Source organism: Pinus tabuliformis, chromosome 9 (genome assembly GCF_031772625.1).
Source record: "Pinus tabuliformis cultivar Carrire ecotype Pingquan chromosome 9, CPIR1, whole genome shotgun sequence".
Classification (NCBI taxonomy): domain Eukaryota; kingdom Viridiplantae; phylum Streptophyta; class Pinopsida; order Pinales; family Pinaceae; genus Pinus; species Pinus tabuliformis.
This window is the reverse complement of record NC_142307.1, coordinates 1,829,039,870-1,829,060,007: the sequence shown is the minus strand read 5'-3', so window position 1 is coordinate 1,829,060,007 and position 20,138 is coordinate 1,829,039,870. Positions and strand designations below refer to the sequence as shown.

Sequence of the window (20,138 nt, the reverse complement as noted above, 5' to 3'; positions counted from 1 at the left end):
TATAAGATGGAAATGCTTTAATTCTTACTATTATATACATATTGTTATTGTAGTAGATTTCTATATCTAATGAAAATGGGGATATGCATATAGTGAGAATTTATTTTCTAACTACTTTGTTACACAAAACAGTCTATGGACTTTGGCAACTTATTATTGTTATATAAGGCACGTATGCCTTACATCCAAGGAAATCATCTGAGAAAGATGATATCTTATATGTTAAATCCAAGACCTATACAAAGAAATGATGTTAATCATGGATTGGTTGGGATAGAGAGAGATGTGGGAAGAAAAAAAAGGTGATCGGTGGTAAATATTACTCATAAAATAATGTGAGGTAAAAAATTCCTTGAACAAAAACATAGATGTATATCTTTTTATAACATCAAATTGTTATCAATAATTTTATGTGCAAGTGTTAAAAAAAATCATATAGGGATGTTACCTTGTAAGTTTCCTACATAATACTATGTAGTGAAGCAAGTTATGACATAAGTTTGGTAACAAAGAATATTGTACAAGATGCAAAACTTGTACATAACAGAACCTGTGCAAAATAGGTACCTATTAAATACAATATGGAAAGTGTACAGATTGAACTTTGATTTCTTTATTTGGTGGGAATTCATAAAATATATATTAAAAAAAGGAAAATGAAATATCACATGAGTAGGAATAGAATAAATATTGAAGAATTAGTTGTTACCGGTTACATGAATTAATTAATATTCAAGCATATCCGTGCAGGAATGTAGTTCCTTGATAATAACATCCATAAGTTAAAAACTGTGTTTAATTTCTTAAGGATAGAATTAAGCACATAATCACAAATAAATGCCAAAAAGAAGCTAAATAACTAAGTATGTATTTATAATTTTATGAAAATAATATGCCTAATTACATGTAATCATAATGTGTGCTACTATTCTATTTGAGGAAGAGATACAATGGAAGGGAAACCTCGTAAACCAGCTCACTATAAAAGTCTTGGGTAAGTCTTATAGGCTAATAAGCGAAAGTAAAGTGGTACAAGAACCTTGTAACAAATTATTCCATACAAACAAATTGCTCCATAGCAAGTTAGGTCTAGAGGAGATTTTGTGTATAACATAGGGAATCTTCTAGGAGAAATTAGGATGTGGTAAAAAAAAAAAAACATGAGTAAATATATATATAGATATATAGGTGTGTGTGGAGTAATATAATATGACAATAACTTAAATTTAGGAATCGAGAATATAGAGTATTATTGTGAACAAATTATCTAAGAAAGCATTTTACCTTAGAAATGAGGAGCATGTGGCGCATCCAGAAAATAGAATACAGTGTAAGGTATATAAATACCAAGAAGAGTGATTTGAGAACCAATATACTGTAAATATGGTTTAGCACAAGACAACAAGTACCACAAAATGATTTTACTTGAGCATACTTAATATTAATATTGGTACAACTAAAACAATTCTATCAAGAAAATAGATGTTAATAACATAACTGAAGCATAGGTATTATGCCCTTATGGTCGAGAATCAAATTGCCATGCATGTCATGGACATGCTTGTTTTATAGGGCTAATAAGATTTACGGAGACACTAATAATATGTTACCAAGAAATGAACAAATAATTTTGTGACCTCCTCGATACAAGGATTAAAAACTACAAATTGATATCATTGAATACCCTCAATAATTGTAAGATGGTGTGGCCAATGAAAATTTCTGAGCAAGAAAACACGATATATATATATATATATATATATATATATATATATATATATATATATATATATATATATATATATATATATATATATATATATATATATATATATATATATCTGTGTGTGTAGATATGATGGGGACCCAGCCCACGTGTCCCTTACTCCCGAACCTTACGTGGACTTGTGTGATTATTTCGTAATGGGATATTTGTTTGATTGTGTATTTATGAATTAGGTGATATTTAATCACCCGCCTGTACCTCTCCGCCTCTCCACGCTCCACCTGTCCGTCTCGGGATTTGGCAAAACCCTAACTCACTTGGCCCTTTTCCCGGATAGTTCGTGCTCATTCGGTCATTTTCACTGTTATGCTTGTTCTCTGTGGCTCTGCTCTGGTGTTCGGCTCTGTACATGGGTTTTTGTTACTCTCTGCAATGTTCCGATCTCTGTGGCTCTGCTCTGGTATTCGATTCTGCTTATGGGTTTTGTTCAGAGGTTCGGCTCTGTCTCGGTGGGAAGCTCAAGGTTGCAACTCCATCTCTGGTTTCAACCCATCATTCAACTTCGTCTGCTCAGGTAAGGGTTTCGTTGCATGCTGTATGCTCTTGTCCTCAACTCGAATTTCACCTAACCCTTCACAGCTCCTCTGTGGTTAGGTTGTCTCTGAGCTTCTGCGACTTAAGGGTCTGGTTATAACTGGTAAGGTTCCACACCGTGGCTCTATACGGGTCTTTCCTCCCTCTGTTCTTTCTATTCGTCTTTCACTGAGCTATTTGCTGTTGCATGAGGTTAATTACATCCGCGACCCTAACATTTGTATGTCACGGTGGTTGCAGGTAACTGGTTCCGTGGCCTTGCAGGGGATTCGACCGCCTATCCTCCGGGTAGCTTTGTTTCTATTCCACCCTTTTCTGTGGCTTTTGGTCTGCACTGTAATCGCTTGCTATGGTTGTCTGTATTCGTTAATGAGTCAAGTCTGTGTGAGGGTTCAACCCACTTTTGTAATTTCAGAGGGTTTCTGTGGTAATTTTCGGTGAATGTTTCGGTCCTTTGCTCTCTCGTCACTCGGTCATTCTACAGCAGTGCTTGGATAGCCTTATGAGTTCTCGCTTGCTTGGCCGTTGGCAATGTTATGTCTGGTAATAGTTATACACAGCAAATGTAATAATTTTTGGACTTCGGTGTTGTTGCTTACCTGTGGTTTGAGGACCGTGGTTTTTCTTGCTTGATAGCCCGACTCCTTTCGTTCTTCACTTGACTTCGGCTTCGGCTGGTCGTGAGACGCTTGTAATTGGAATACCCTGTCACTGTGTCGACCTGCAATGTATTTTCCTGAAGAGAACTTGGTGTATGTGTGCGTTTGCTTCTCGGAGTAATGATATTTGGTTACAATACTACTTTGCAATGTGTGAATATAAATAGTAAATGAAAATAGATGAATTGTGCGTGGATGCTGTGTGAAACTCTGTCATGGTTCGTATTTGTATTAGATGTAATGAAAAGAATTCACTGTAGATACAAGATATATCTTCGAGGACATAAAATCACAATCTGTAAATTTATTTAGGATGCACTGAACAATATATGAAGGAAAAGAATTGTATTCTGCTATTCTTCTTGTTTCAATGTTGCACTCCAGAACCTTTTACATGTATTTTTTCTATCTTCTTATACAATAGCTCAGTAGTTAGGTAATTGTTAGTTAGTTCCAGATTACAGTTTACTTGACAGTTACTCCAGTTACATGATTTGGCTATTGTTAGTTTGTCTATTCCTTCTGTTTCGTAAGGGTTTGATGCTTTACAATGATTTATGGTCTTTTGTCTAACTCTCTAATAATCTTAATTCAAAGCCTATAACTACAAGCCCTTAACAATATTAGTTAGGACCTGTTATTACAATTGAAACAGAAACAAGTTAATAAGACACTTAAGTTAATAAACTAAATACTGTAGTTTAATCCTTAAAGAACAAAATGATAATAAAAAAAACTATGACAGTCTTGCTGTCCATCTGTTGAAAATATTCACTTCTCCCAATCTTCTTCAGAAACCTGGTCTGCCTCTTCTCGGTCTGTGCCTTGTCGACCAGATGCTCCTGCATCAGGCAACCGGGGTAAAAGAGAGTTCTCATGGCTCCGTTCCATGAGTTCTTCCACCGAGTAACCTGCCTTTCGGATCTGCATCTCGTCAAGCCAAGAACTGTCCTCCATTGGACGGTCCTTCCATTTAACGAGATAACGCAGATATTCCTTTCTGCGTGTCTTCTTGGCCACCTGCGTGCTGATGATTCCTTCTATCTCATGGGTCTTGACCGATGGTAACTGTTTCCTCCAAAGATTGTCCTCGAACTGGGTGTCCCGTTGTGGCTGTACCACTCGTTCTTCCTCTGCCTGGGCATGATATGGAAACAGGTCTGCCACATTAAATATGGGTGATATGCCTATATCAGGTGGCAGATGAATTTCATATGCATTTGCTGAGAATTTTCGTAGAATTTTGCATGGGCCGATTTTTTTGAACTTTAGTTTGTTATACGTACCCTTAGGAAACCGCTCTCGGCGCAAATGTGCAAGGACTTCGTCCCCAATTTCAAAGTTTACCTCTCGCCGCCTTGTGTCTGCATGTTGCTTATATTTCTGCGTGCTGTCCTGTAGTCTCGTCTTGACCTTCTCATGCAGCTCACTCATTGCTTCTGCAAAATCTTCCCCGTCTGCACTCCTTCTTTCTAGCTGTCCCAAATCTCGTAATTCATGTACTCCTCGCGGATGCATACCATACAAGATTTGAAATGGGCTAAGACCGATGCTCCGATTTGGCGAATCGTTATAAGCGAATTCTGCCTGGGCAAGAGCTCGGTCCCACAATCGTGAGTTCTCTCCCGTCAAGCTGCGTAATAAGTTGCCCAAACTCCTGTTTACCACCTCTGTCTGTCCATCAGTCTGCGGGTGATACGCAGAGCTGAAGTTTAGTTGTGTGCCCAACTTTTTCCACAGGGTGCGCCAAAAATGTCCTGTAAATTTCACATCCCTGTCTGAAACAATAGTTTTTGGTAAGCCATGTAGTCGAACTACTTCCGTAAAAAAAAGATGTGCCACGTTCGTGGCATCGCTTGTCTTCCGGCAAGGAATGAAATGAGCCATCTTTGAAAACCTATGCACCACCACCATCACTGAATCATACCCCCTCTGTGTTCTAGGCAATCCTAGGACAAAATCAATGCTGACTGAATCCCATGGCCTGCTTGGAACATGTAGGGGTGTATACAGCCCCGTGTTCTGGTTGTGTCCCTTCACTAGTTGGCAGATTTTACACCTGGTTATATACCGCTGCACGTCTCGATTCATCCTTGGCAAGTAATAAAAATGCGTGAGCTGCTCCACTGTCTTATTGACGCCAAAATGTCCCGCTAGTCCGCCACTGTGTTTCTCTCTCACCAGATTTTCCCTCATCGAACAATCTGGAACACACAGCTGTCCCCCTCGAAACAACAATCCTTCCTGTAGATTGTAATCTAGCCATGGGCTTGTATTCCTCAATACGGGATTCTGGCATGCTTCAAAAGCTTCCTTAAAATCCGCGTCCATCTGGTATAAATCTTTCAAATATTCAAATCCCATCACCTGTATGCCACTTTCCTGTAAGAGCAGGGCTCTTCTACTCAAAGCGTCCGCCACTTTGTTGGCTTGCCCACTTATGTGTTTCAACACAAAGGTGAAACTTTGTAGGTACTCCACCCACTTGGCATGTTTATGGTTCAATTTGTGCTGCTGAGTTATGTACTGCAAAGCAGAATTATCAGAGAACAAAACGAACTCATTTCCCAGTAAGTAGTGCCTCCAATGTTTCAAGGCTTGAACCACTGCATAAAATTCCTTATCATATGATGAATACTTCTGCCGACTCTCATTCAGCTTCTCACTAAAGAATGCCACTGGTCTGTCCTCTTGACTAAGTACAGCGCCAATAGCTGTCCCGCTGGCATCACATCGAACCTGAAAAGGTTTGCTGAAATCGGGCAGTCTCAAGATTGGCCTTTCTGTTATCTTATGCTTCAGGAGTTGGAAATTGTTTTCTGCCGCCTTAGTCCAGCAAAAAGGTTGGCTGGCCTTGTTGATGGTTTCGAACATGGGCGCGCAGATTTCACTAAAGTTCCTGATAAACTTCCGGTAAAAACTTGCTAAACCGTGAAAACTACGTACCTCGAATAAACTCTTGGGTGACGGCCAACTCATGATCGCTTCAATCTTCTCTGGGTCCATCTTCAACTCATTCTCTGCTAGCACGAATCCCAGATAAATCAACTCCTTCTGCAAGAAAGTGCATTTTTTTAGATTTACCAGCAGTTTGTTCTGCTGCAGCTTTTCGAACACCCTTCGGATACGCTGAAGGTGTTCTCTTTTCGTCCTGCTGAAAATCAAAATATCATCCAGATAGACTATTACAAATTTTCCTATAAACTCTTTTAACATCTCGTTCATTAATCTCATAAAAGTGCTTGGAGCATTACTCAATCCAAATGGCATGACCAGCCATTCGTACAGTCCTTCGTTGGTCTTGAAGGCTGTCTTCCACTCATCTCCCTCTCTAATCCTGATCTGATGGTACCCACTTTTCAGATCTATCTTAGTAAAATACGCTGCCCCACTAAGACAGTCCATCATATCATCCATTCTAGGCAAGGGAAACCTGTATCGAATGGTGATCTTGTTTATGGCCCGCGAATCTGTGCACATTCGCCATTCTCCCCCCTTCTTGGGTGCAAGGACTGTAGGTACCGCACAGGGGCTTAAACTCTCTCTGATCAGTCCCTTGTCTAACAATTCCTGCACTTGTTTGCGTACCTCCTCGTTTTCCTTGGGGCTCATTCTGTACGCTGCCTTGTTCGGTAAACTTGATCCAGGTATAAAGTCAATATGGTGGCTGATGCTCCTCTTGGGAGGTAACTTATCAGGCAACTCCTCAGCCGCAATATCCTGGAATTCTTCTAACAGCTCCTGGATCTCCTTGGGCAATTCTGACCTTTCCACACTCAGTAATACTGGCTTCATCCTCCTTACCACCGCAAAATTAATCTCATTTTCTTCAATCTGTTTTATATACTGCTTTCCTCCAAGTAATAATGCTTTTGTCCCGCTTGATTCAGCTGTATCTTCCTCCTTGATGGGTACAAGTGTATGTTTGACCCCATCCTTCGTAAATTTATAACAATTTGTTTTGCCATCGTGTGTCACCTTCCTGTCATACTGTCATGGCCTTCCGAGCAGTATGTGACACACGTCCATTGGCATGACATCACAGACCACTGTATCGTGGTACTTGCCAATGCGGAACTCCACCTCACATTGTTCATCGACCAACAACTGGTGGCCTTTCTGCAGCCACGACACCTTGTAAGGTGTGGGGTGCTTTAGCTGCTTCAACCCCAACTTTTCCACCATCTCCGTGGCTACCAAGTTGTCAGTACTCCCGCTGTCTATAATTACCTTACAACACTTTCCATGCGATTTACAAACTGTCTAGAATAGTTCTTTCCTCTGGGTTGTTTCAGCCACTTCTTTGGTTGGCTTTATCAACACTTTATTCAAAATTAAAGCTTCCCCCGTTTCTGCCATGTCTTCCACTTCCCGGGGTTGTGCTTCAGCTTCTTCAGGCTGTGCCATCAGCGTTCCCCTTTGACCAGCTTGTTCAGCTTCTGGACACTCAAAGGCTCTGTGCCCCCATTTGTGGCACCTGTAGCACTGGACATTCGCCCCTCTTCCGCGGCCATTCCCTCGTCCTCTCTGGTATGACCGACCTCCTCTGGTGCTATCTCCTTTTTCGGCTGTCCCTGAAGCTTTTGAACTGCTGCTTTCTTCGCTGTTTGCAGCACTCTTACCTCTTCCGTAGGACTGTCCTCGTCCTCTGCTACTTCCTCTCCCTCTTCTGTTGTTCTGTTTTCTGTTAATCTTTTCCTCAGCCTTAACAACGCTCTGAAAGGCTTCTTCGATATTCCGGGGAGAAAGAATACTAATTTCATCTAGTATCTCCATCCTTAATCCATTTACGTACCTTGCTGTCTTTTCTGGGTTATCATCAGTATAACCAGCACGTAAATTTACCCTGTAAAATTCTTCTGTATACTCTCTAACTGTCATCCCTTTTTGTCTTAAGCTCTGCACTCGCCGATATAATTCCACCTGGTAATCTTTCGGCAGAAATCTGCCCTTCAACTTCGCTATCATTCTGGACCATAGTCGTATCGACGTCTTGTTCATTTTCTTTCTGTCTGCTTGGACACTGTCCCACCATAATAGTGCGTGTCCCTTCAACTTAGTGGCAACGAACTTAACCCTTTTATCCTCACTGACTTCTTCATTTTCAAAATATTTATCCAGTTCGCTTATCCAGTCCAACAGGACTTCTGCAGACAGACTGCCATCATAATTTGAGATTTTTGTTTTTGGTTTGCCGCTGGCCATCAAAACCTGTCGCAGCAACCTCAATTCTGGAGCTTCCTCATCTGACCCTTCTGCACCAGTCATCACCTCCTCTTCACTGGTGTTTCCCAGTTCTGGGTCTCTTCGTCTACCCGCTTCTACTGCTTCCAAGCGAGCTGTAAGAACTCTAATTTGTTCTCGCAATCCTTCATCTGCTCCTCTACGTGCACCTCTTCCACGTCCTCGTCTTGGCACTTGTCCTTCTGCCATCTTCTCTTAACTAAAGAAAATTGCTCGGATACCAATTGATGGGGACCCAGCCCACGTGTCCCTTACTCCCGAACCTTACGTGGACTTGTGTGATTATTTCGTAATGGGATATTTGTTTGATTGTGTATTTATGAATTAGGTGATATTTAATCACCCGCCTGTACCTCTCCGCCTCTCCACGCTCCACCTGTCCGTCTCGGGATTTGGCAAAACCCTAATTCTCACTTGGCCCTTTTCCCGGATAGTTTGTGCTCATTCGGTCATTTTCACTGTTATGCTTGTTCTCTGTGGCTCTGCTCTGGTGTTCGGCTCTGTACATGAGTTTTTGTTACTCTCTGCAATGTTCCGCTCTCTGTGGCTTTGCTCTGGTATTCGGTTCTGCTTATGGGTTTTGTTCAGAGGTTTGGCTCCGTCTCGGTGGGAAGCTCAAGGTTGCAACTCCGTCTCTGGTTTCAACCCATCATTCAACTTCGTCTGCTCAGGTAAGGGTTTCGTTGCATGTTGTATGCTCTTGTCCTCAACTCGAATTTCGCCTAACCCTTCACAGCTCCTCTGTGGTTAGGTTGTCTCTGAGCTTCTGCGACTTAAGGGTCTGGTTACAACTGGTAAGGTTCCACACCGTGGCTCTATACGGGTCTTTCCTCCCTCTATTCTTTCTATTCGTCTTTCACTGAGCTATTTTCTGTTGCATGAGGTTAATTACATCCGCGACCCTAACATTTGTATGTCACGGTGGTTGCAGGTAACTGGTTCCGTGGCCTTGCAGGGGATTCGACCGCCTATCCTCTGGGTAGCTTTGTTTCTATTCCACCCTTTTCTGTGGCTTTTGGTCTGCACTGTAATCGCTTGCTATGGTTGTCTGTATTCGTTAATGAGTCAAGTCTGTGTGAGGGTTCAACCCACTTTTGTAATTTCAGATGGTTTCTGTGGTAATTTTCGGTGAATGTTTCGGTCCTTTGCTCTCTCGTCACTCGGTCATTCTACAGCAGTGCTTGGATAGCCTTATGAGTTCTCGCTTGCTTGGCCGTTGGCAATGTTATGTCTGGTAATAGTTATACACAGCAAATGTAATAATTTTTGGACTTCGGTGTTGTTGCTTACCTGTGGTTTGAGGACCGTGGTTTTTCTTGCTTGATAGCCCGACTCCTTTCGTTCTTCACTTGACTTCGGCTTCGGTTGGTCGTGAGACGCTTGTAATTGGAATACCCTGTCACTGTGTCGACCTGCAATGTATTTTCCTGAACTTAACTTGGTGTATGTGTGCGTTTGCTTCTCGGAGTAATGATATTTGGTTACAATACTACTTTGCAATGTGTGAATATAAACAATAAATGAAAATAGATGAATTGTGCGTGGATGCTGTGTGAAACTCTGTCACGGTTCGTATTTGTATTAGATGTAATGAAAAGAATTCACTGTAGATACAAGATATATCTTCGAGGACATAAAATCACAATCTGTAAATTTATTTAGGATGCACTGAACAATATATGAAGGAAAAGAATTGTATTCTGCTATTTCTCTTGTTTCAATGTCGCACTCCAGAACCTTTTACATGTATTTTTTCTATCTTCTTATACAATAGCTCAGTAGTTAGGTAACTGTTAGTTAGTTCCAGATTACAGTTTACTTGACAGTTACTCCAGTTACATGATTTGGCTATTATTAGTTTGTCTGTTCCTTCTGTTTCGTAAGGGTTTGATGCTTTACAATGATTTATGGTCTTTTGTCTAACTCTCTAATAATCTTAATTCAAAGCCTATAACTACAAGCCCTTAACAATATTAGTTAGGACCTGTTATTACAATTGAAACAGAAACAAGTTAATAAGACACTTAAGCTAATAAACTAAATACTGTAGTTTAATCCTTAAAGAACAAAATGATAATAAAAAAAACTATGACAGTCTTGCTGTCCATCTGTTGAAAATATTCACTTCTCCCAATCTTCTTCAGAAACCTGGTCTGCCTCTTCTCGGTCTGTGCCTTGTCGACCAGATGCTCCTGCATCAAGATATATATACGAAATCCTTAAGGGAAATTACAATGACCCTGAAAAGGGAAAGTAATTTTTGATTATAAACTTGAATGACTAAATGGTTCTTGGATATATATAGAATATAAGGTAAATAAATCGTAACCAAGAGATGTAGTTGACTAGAGGATAGCTTAGGAAAATGTGGGCAGTCACATATGTGAAAGACCTGCTAAATATGTGATATATATTTGTAGGACACGATAGAATACCAGTGTAATTGTGGTTGAAGGAAAAATCAATCATGGAAGTAACAAAGTAGGTAGAATAATTGAGGACTATCAAGATGAAAATAATAGTAATACTGGCATTTTAGCTGCTCAAGCAACTAGAAAAACATGAAGGCATTCAGAAATACTGCAAAAAATATGTTGAAATCATCAACCTTTCACATCAATAGATAAGAGTAAAATGGACCAAAGCTAAAAATGACTGTGAAAACATGTAATCCCTCAAGTTAAATTGCAATAGATTCTAAGAAGGGCATAGAAAATTCTTGATTGGCATCAACCTTATGAATCAAATGGTCTCAAAAATTGTATGGGATTAGAGATCAGTATTGTTGTTTCATTAGAAACTTCACAAATTAGATTTTTATTCACTATAATTGTTGTTTCTAATGATATCACTTGATAAACTAGGAATACTGATAGAATTTCCTAGTGTAGCCTAACAAAGTGGTGGAAAAAATTGTTGAATTGTGCAGCCATAACTATGAAGGAAAATCCCTAAACTTAAATTTTGCTTGTTGAGGTATTGTTTTAATATATATATATATATGCTTGCAAACATATAGGTGTGAATATGTAAGGAATTGATAAAAACAATTATACTAACATGTGTATTAAAACAATCAATGCAGATAGAAATGTAAAAAGGAAAAGGGGTGTTGTAGATCTGAGAAATTACATTTTGTTCATTTGACCATGAAAATCGAGTATATCAAGATTTCCCTTAATTATCTATGTTGGTATCGTGAATTCCTTATTTATTTCCTCATACTTGTGTGGGTCTATGGAAGGGTATGGAAAAAAGTGGCAAAAATAATCAAGATGGAATTGGCTGTCTACTTTGGAATGAAATTGACAATAATATAACAACCATGAAAGAGGCAGCGATAGTAGGTTGTCCTACACTTAAGTATGCATGATAGATGCATATTTGATACGATGGTATCGAAATAGCATCATAAAATAGAATTTTGTAAGTACCTTTAATTACTATTGCCTCTCTGTAAGTGATATAAAACGAAAATTGGCAAATCCATATTTTGAAATTCACATTAAATGATGTCCATGTCACTTGGCATAACTATGCATAAATGTACAAAAGGACATATTGTATAGTTTTGCTATACTGATGTTGTTGACCTTGTTTCATGCATGTGGATATTTTTGTTGTATGCAAGTTAAAAAACTATTTTATGGGATGCATGAATGGAAATGGAAAGAACCTATTTATCATGTATGGAAACATTTTATAAAATAACTTTGAAATGAAGACAATAGTATGTTTTACAGTCGATCTAAGCCATTTCTCAAAATAAAGTTCAATGGAATCACCTTAGTACTGAGGAGATTATAATGAAAAGGAAAGAAGAAATGTAGGAGACATTTCATTCCCCATATTTAGAAAACATGGAATTGAGAAAACACTAAGGACAATGTTTACTTCTCGTCGGGAAGATGTAACACCCCTATGTCTTTCTTTTTAAGATATGACTATTTGTAGACTTTTTAACTATTGTGGACTTAATGGCTATGAAATCTGGGATGGAGACTAGGTCATGACGTAACTATATTGTATTTTATCAAATTAATAAATGATATTTCTTGTGAATATTTAGGAAATAGCACTAGAGTTTTAGAAGACTTCTTGCCAGTTTTATAAAGTTTTTAGTGGTTAAAGTCCATATTTTGGATGTTCTCTAAAAGTATCCTAAACATCCCTAGGAGAAAATAATTAAAAACATTAACATAATGAGAGATAAATATTATGTTAATCACTTATTTCCAGAGAAATATTATGTGTGGTGGAATAAAGCACAACTAGAGAGAAAGAAATACTTTAAATAAAAAGAAAATAATATTTTTCAAAAAAACTAAAAAAGAAAGACCTAGGCAAAAGTTTAGACGACCTTAGATTAGGACACTACTAAAAATATATTGGGAAGAAATCTATAAAAAAAGACCACCTAGGAATCAAAGAGTTGTTGATTCTAAAGGTAAGAAGCTCTTAACTCATGGGGAACTAGTAAAGTGAGTCCATGGTTGGGTGAAACATGATCTATTCCTTAATATTACCTAAGTGTTGGTTTACAATTAGATGAGAATTTCTTAGTATACATTATGTTTAATACTGGGTTATTTATTCCTTTGAAATGATAGGAAAGGATAGAGAAATTTCTTTTGAAGTCCACTTGTAGAATTTATTCCACACATCTACTGATTAATGTTAAGTAAATGATTGAATGCATGCATGAAGATATGGTATAATTGGATTAGATTTTGTTTATATAATTACTTGTTTCTTTATGGATTATGAGTTCAACATACAAATTTTATTATAAGTATGAAGAAAGAGAAAATCAATAACCAATGAACAGAGGAAGAGTAAATTGAATGATTGTGTAAACAACATATCCATGTCTATGTTATGGATTATGGTAAGTAAGGGGGAACATATTGCATGTGTATGGGATGGTAGGTATGAAGATATATAAATATGCATACACTAATTCTTATTCAACTCTAGCATGGTCCTCTAATTAGTAAATTTATAAGAACCGCTATAGATAGGTATATCTATAGAGATAAATCGTGAAATAAAAAGTGAAATGAATGCTAGTAGAAATATTTAACGAGGATTAAATATGATATTTCAATTACAACATTACAACATTACATAATTATAGGACGATTAGAGTTGTGTTTTATTTTGAAAGATAAATAAAATCTAATCATGAAATATATTATGCAGAAGTTCTAATACTATTGAAGGGGAAGCTCTAACCAAATAATGTAATATCCATAACTCTGAAATATAATAGTGGTCATTAGCAGAGTGACTACAATACCTCTAGGATTTAGATGAGGTAAGGAGAATATAATAAAATCTTTCACCACCAAGAATAATGTTTTCCTCGCCCAAGAAAATCCAGTCAAAGTTAAGAACAAAATTGGAAGGGAGATCCTTCCTTACCCATAGGATGAAGTGTCCTATCACATCCTAAAATACATATCTTGTAAAGGAAGGTTAAGTGTTGTGTATGCCTATCCGTTTAGGCTACTCTGTGAGCTAAGGTTCAAGATAGAACTCCCTATCCCAAGAAGTTTCATTATTCCCCACTTTCTCCTTCATTATGTGATTGAAATGAGCCAAAGTGTCACACAAGGGAAGCCCTACTACATTTATCATCATGGCATCATAAGGCTCATTGTTATGAATTCCCTAAGTCACCTCAAGAACCCTATTCTATGGACTTATTTTATGGAAATGGATGGGATACCTTCATTGAGACTCAAGCCCAACCTATGATAGAACATGAAGTGACCACCAAACAAAGTGTTGCTAAAGAAGAAGTTGAATAGGAAGAAGAAGTTGAGAAGTGTAAGAAGAGGTTGAAGAGAAGATAGAATAAATTTAAGAATATACTAGAGAAGAGAAGGAGGAAGAGGAGGGGAACCTAAGGCATCAAAAGATACCCTAGGGGATCCCTCTAGACATTAGAAGAAGAGAAAACAAGAGAAACAAGTAAGCCTATGAAAAGGGAATATAGAACAAGAAGTAGTTTCCACCCTTGAAGACCTTAACACACCTATCAAAACCAAAAGGAGGCAGCACAAGAATGACCCCTTATATTTTAAAAGAAGGAGGAGCACTAGGATCAAACAAGGGAAGCCTCAACCTCCTTCAGTAGTCCTAATTACAATTGAATAATTTGTCAGCCACCAAGAAAGAGAATTGGGATGAGGCAAAGAGAAAATTGACTAAATCACCTCCCTAAAATAAAAAGGATTGCAACCTCAAACATTCTATAGGAAGCCAAACACTAGGGCAACTAGAGCCAATAAACTATAACTAGAAACTAGCCAGCTATAAGAAGAAACAACACTGCTACAGGAAAAGGTATAATTTCTAGAGGATAGGCAAACATTGCTACAGGAAAGAGTAGAAACACCTCAAGAGGGGGAAGAGGTACAAAATAACTCCCAAATCCTGATCCACATCCTGATCTTGGGTCCTCCTGCTATAACATTTTTTAGCCACCCATTTTAAAATGCGACAGTTTCAATGCCAACAGTGATTTGTAAAAATAGTTTTAAAAGTGCTGACAAACTTTAGTATTACCACCGGGTTGTAATAAAATAGGGTTAAAGCGCGGAGAGTTAGAATATGAACATCATTATAAGTTTGTAAAATAAAAGTATTGCATTGATATTTAGAGTAGCAACACATTTAGCATAAAAAGGTTATTTAAATCTCCAATCAACTAGAGGATCAATGTCAAAGAGAAAAGTTAATTTTTTTATCTTACGTCTAAAAGACCCATTGGTAGGGACACATTAGCAGATGAGTACTCATTTATCAAGCGAGCGTTATTCACGTGATATGTTTATGGGTTTCACCGCCGAAAGGTAATATTCAGTTAAAGGGTCATGATTGCAAGTTAAATATTTTGAAAGATTTATTATAATGTTGTATCGGTTGCCACACCTGGAAATAATTTTTTCCAGATGATTAGACACGTAAACACATAATTGAGCTGTTGTGTTTTTATGCCAAAAGAGGATGGGTTGTTAAATTTTTCCAGGGAACCCAGATCAAATCGAAATCTCACTTCTGGTGCTACTCTTTGACGATGGGTCACTATGGGAAGAAGTAGAAAATTACATAGAGATTAGCCTAAAGGACCCGATTTGCTCGAAGTTTATTCAAAGATTTGATAGTGTTTTCAAGAAGCATGTTGGGAATGATTTTTCTCTTGTTGTGTAGGCTATTAGGATGGAGTTTCTAGAGCTTTTGTGCAGGGATTTAGTGGTCAGTATGTTAGTGTTAGGGGAATTTAGATTACTATCATTGAGGAGTTAACTCTTGAAGTCATGGGCCTACCTGTAGATGGAGAAAGAACCTTCAAGAGTCATGTTTTGGCTGGAATTGATGTAAATATGAGTTTAAGGGGATGAGCTGGTGTTTAGGAGTTCAGAGGTCTTGGTTAAAGGAGAAGTGGCATTGTTTTCTACTTATTACCCAATCCTATTTCACACGTGAAGAATGCTACTATTGGGTGGACTTATACCATTTTTCATTCCTATCTCACATAACAGGTTAGTTGAGGATATACACTCCCTATTTTCTGTTAGAAAGTTTCAAGCATGTGTGTCCTAGAGTAATATCAAGACCGAATGCATCTACCTATTTTATTTATCATAAAATTATGATTAAGATTTTAACTGAGAGGCATTTCAAAAAGGTTGGGAGGACTATGGAACATTTCCTGTTTTGGGGAGGGTTTGAAACTCAATCTGTGAAAGTGAAAAGAAGTTGAAAGAAAGAGAGAAAAGAGAAAGTTAGGCAATCCCAAAACCTAGAATAGGGGACTTCATCTGTGCAGATAAGGAACGCAGATAAGGAACCAACAAAAAGAAGAACCAGTTCCTCCATTGGTTCCCAAATTACCTAAGGTTTATATGAGAAGATATGATATGTTGAGAAAAGTAGAGGATGCCACTTCTCCCAAACGAATAGACAAGGGAAGGGGAAAAATTATTGAGCCTAAAATAGAGAAGACACCAGTTGATAAAGAACCCACCTTAGCAAAAAAATTAAAGGCAGAAAGAGGCCCTGCACAAGACCATGGAACAATATGAGGTTGAACATAAAACTCAAGCATAACCCTAAGTTGTCAAAATAATTCATGGATGTAGAAAAATTTAATTAAAAACATGTAAGTGTTTATTAGCACAAAGAAAACCAAAGGTTTAAGGAAAGGGGTTGCTAGAAACACCTAGAGAACTAAAAAAAGCAAGAAAAACTAACAATACTACATGTAGGGGGGGTTTGAAGACAATATTTAAGACAATATTTGAGTCAATTGTTTGTACTTAAGACAAGAAGAAACTGGTGTATTGTCTTAAATATTGTCTTTAACCATGTGTCTCAAAATTTAATGTCTCAAAATTATAGTCTTAAAAATTTGTCTCTATAAAGACAGGAATTATTGTCAATTAAGAGACAATTTCATTTGTCTATCTAGAGACAATTTCATTTGTCTTTGTAGAGACACTTTCATTTTTGTCTCTTTAGAGACCTTACATTTTTGTCTTTTTAGACACAATAGCAGAGATTAGAGACCTTACATTTTTGTCTTTTTAGAGACAATAGCAGAGATTAAAAACATATTGTCTCTATAGAGGCTATATGTCCATAATTCAAACTATTGTCTCTCTAGAGACAATATAAAAGAATATTTAAATAAAATTAAATAAAATCATTTTAAATGTTCTTTTAAGGTGGTTTTAATATTCAAAGTTCCCAAATAGTGATTTTAATTACATATCTGTTGTTTATGGATACCATCAGAATAAAAAAATAAATAAATCGATTATTTTTAAAGCTAACAGCGAAGTCATTTTAAATTTAAATGAAAAAATAGTTCTGGAAAGCAACATTGAAAATAATAAGGCAACACACTTATATTTGCTGAAAATACACTCATGTCATTTGAACATGCAAAATCCTTAGTTGGAACTTCATTTTAAGACATATTATGAGGAAAAAGAAAAATGTTCTAGATTTATCCATCCTACAAGAGGGTTTACTCTCTAACATATAGATTCAAAGCTTGAATCACATTAAATGGTGGAAATTAATTTCATATCCAATTGTTAAACAACAATTTCAAGAACCTTGTATAATTGGAATTGGCTTCATTGATAACAAAGAATTGTAATAATGTATATTCATTTGAATCTACAACTGATTGGCAATTCTCTCTTCATGAAGGGTTTACAAAAGATGGAAAATTGACATAGGTCCTTGCAACATGATATAGGCCAATTCTAAATCTATTGGTGACCTACAAAGCTATCTTCTCCACTACTGGTTTTCACAATTTGAGTTGGCTCCATCTCTTGTTTGGAGCTTGAGAATTGCTGCAATTGGTATCCAAATTGCTGATAATCTAGTTCCTGAGGAAGCTTCATATCCAATGAATCTAATTTATGCAATGAACTATTATGAGCGACTTCATAGCAAGTTGAAGTTGCAGAGAAGTCTCTATGACTAGATTTTTTCTGGGCAATTAATCTTTTCTTGGAGGCACACCAAACCACCCATCATTCTTCCTGTTAAGAATAAAATAATAAATTCCTGTAAGGCAAGTTTTATACCATTGCTCAACCATTCCCAATATAGCTACTTACTAAAATAAAATAAAATAAATGTAGTGCATACCTAAAATAGAAATTTGTGCACTCTTTGTATTTCTTCATTATCACTTGCCTTGCCTTCCCTAATTCCCAAGAGGAGGACCTCCCACTGCAATAGTACAATCATTTTACTTTAGTTATAATAAAAACCCCTACAATATTTATAATAATTAATAATTGAAATAAAATAAAAATTTTGCAAACTTATTAAAATCTCAATATAAAAATGGCTAAAAACAAATCAATCTACTCTGTAATATAAACATAATTTTTAATGATAATACCATCTCTGTTTTTGGTTGGTAGCACTATTTTTTCCCATTCATTTGAAATCATTTCTTTAAAAAAGTATTTAACTCTTTATTATGAGAATTATAACCAAGACCCAATCCAAATAACATCCTTAAGATACAATCTCTAAAATTAAACCAATCTCTAAAATTAAACGTCACTGTCAGATTCAATCTCTAAAATGAAACATCACTTTTAATGTGCTTTTGAGATTTTATAATATTTTTGTATAATGTGATTTTACTAAGTTTTTATAGAATTCTTGTTTATTTTATTAAAGTGATGAGTTTCATATTTTTACATCAGTTGTGTTTATGTTCTAGAGCTTATAAATTTGCATGGAAAAACAAGATGATCAAAGGCACAATTTGGGAGAACAATTGCTATGGAGTCGTTAAGCTCGCCTGTTATCTTATCGTTAAACCTATAAAAAAAAATATGTCAAATCCCATGCATTTCCAAGAAAATATAGAAATAAGTAGCATAGAATATCTTGAACCTAGAGCTAACCATGTTATGCAACTATCCATTGGAGGTAACATTCCAGAGTCTCTCTTCACGTTGAGTTGGAGGCATCACTTTCATGGATGATCAACTCTGCAAATTTTGGCATTACAGACATGGGGAGCAAAAGAAGCAGAACCAACCCTCCTCCATTAACACCATCATCATGAAATGGGTGAGAAGACAGGAAAATAATTTCCCGTATGTCTTCTACTCTGACTGGACCAACATGGAATGGCTTTCCCCATCCAAAATCTACATCGTTTAGAGGAAAGTGACACCACGACGAAGCATTGAGCACGTCAACTCCTTCATTCTCTGATCTCGAAGGCTTATTCACTTCCAAATAATCAATGGAAGATCTCACAAACTTATCAGTGATTGAGTTCTTGGCGTCCCTTATCAACCTTGTAGTGTAACAAAGTGGGTATTCCACAAGATCCCTAGCTCTTGAAGTTGCACATGCATCTGTGAAAGCATTTCCATAATACGAATATGGCAGCTGGGGATCGATCCTGACACGTATGTCCACAAGAAAATTAAATTTGACATACCTTGAGGACCCAGAAAAACCAAGGGCCCTAGTCATACATCTCCATATATTGGCCCCCACAGCTTCAAATGTTGTTATGAAATGAAGAGAAGATTCTTCTGCCAATATTTCAGGTTTTCCATATTCGTTCTTAATTTGATCATCTTAAAATAAAATTCATCGGCGTTTCTACATGTTCCTTTGTCTCGCAGCCTCTACATTATCAATAACAATCTAAACCATCAGACGGAAAGACAATGAAGAAAAACATATAAACAAATGTAACATATGAACATGCATAAGAAAATGCACGCCGATATATATAAATTACATAGACAACTATATCATAAATAAGAGATGCCACTGTGGATCCATTCCATTTCACAAAAGGAAGATTATGGGTGATTAGATGCAGGTTTTCCTGTTTGCAAACGTTATGAGAGACAATTTCAACCCAAAAATAATTTATCTAAAAAATAATATATAAATAAATTTTGCATGGCATACCCTAGATGTTTTCCTGCTTCTTGTAATAATCCCCTGCCCTAAGTACATATTCCTTGTGTTTCTCTAGTATCCCAAATTTATTCCTTCCAGCCCTGCATGGACAACATGCTAATAGTCTAAATTTTTCTTCATAATTTATATTTCTAGCTTGTTTCCAAAGTTTACAAACAAATATGCCAAAAATCATACTATTGTATTACTTTTTACAAAATAAATCACTAACTGAAAATTCTAAGGAAGAGGAAATGCATACGGTTGGGTGTGTAGCCCATTGCTTTGCATCATTTCTTAACGATGACATAATTGAAAACTAGATAACTTAAACTGGCAAAGACAAAACAATTTAAAAATAGAAATAAAAACTTCTTTAGTGTACTCCTCATCATTACTAAGTTCCTCACACACAACCTCAATAATCATGATTAGTG

General features: G+C 36.9%; 1 protein-coding gene across 1 annotated transcript; it reads right to left on the bottom strand.

The window, feature by feature from the left end:
* Positions 1–18,723: 18,723 nt before the first annotated feature.
* Positions 18,724–19,260, bottom strand: LOC149156106 (alcohol acyltransferase 9-like). Its single transcript, XM_089444637.1, has one exon. The coding sequence runs from the start codon at positions 19,258–19,260 to the stop codon at positions 18,724–18,726; it is 537 nt and encodes a 178-aa protein (XP_089300763.1).
* Between the last annotated feature and the right edge of the window lie 878 nt (positions 19,261–20,138).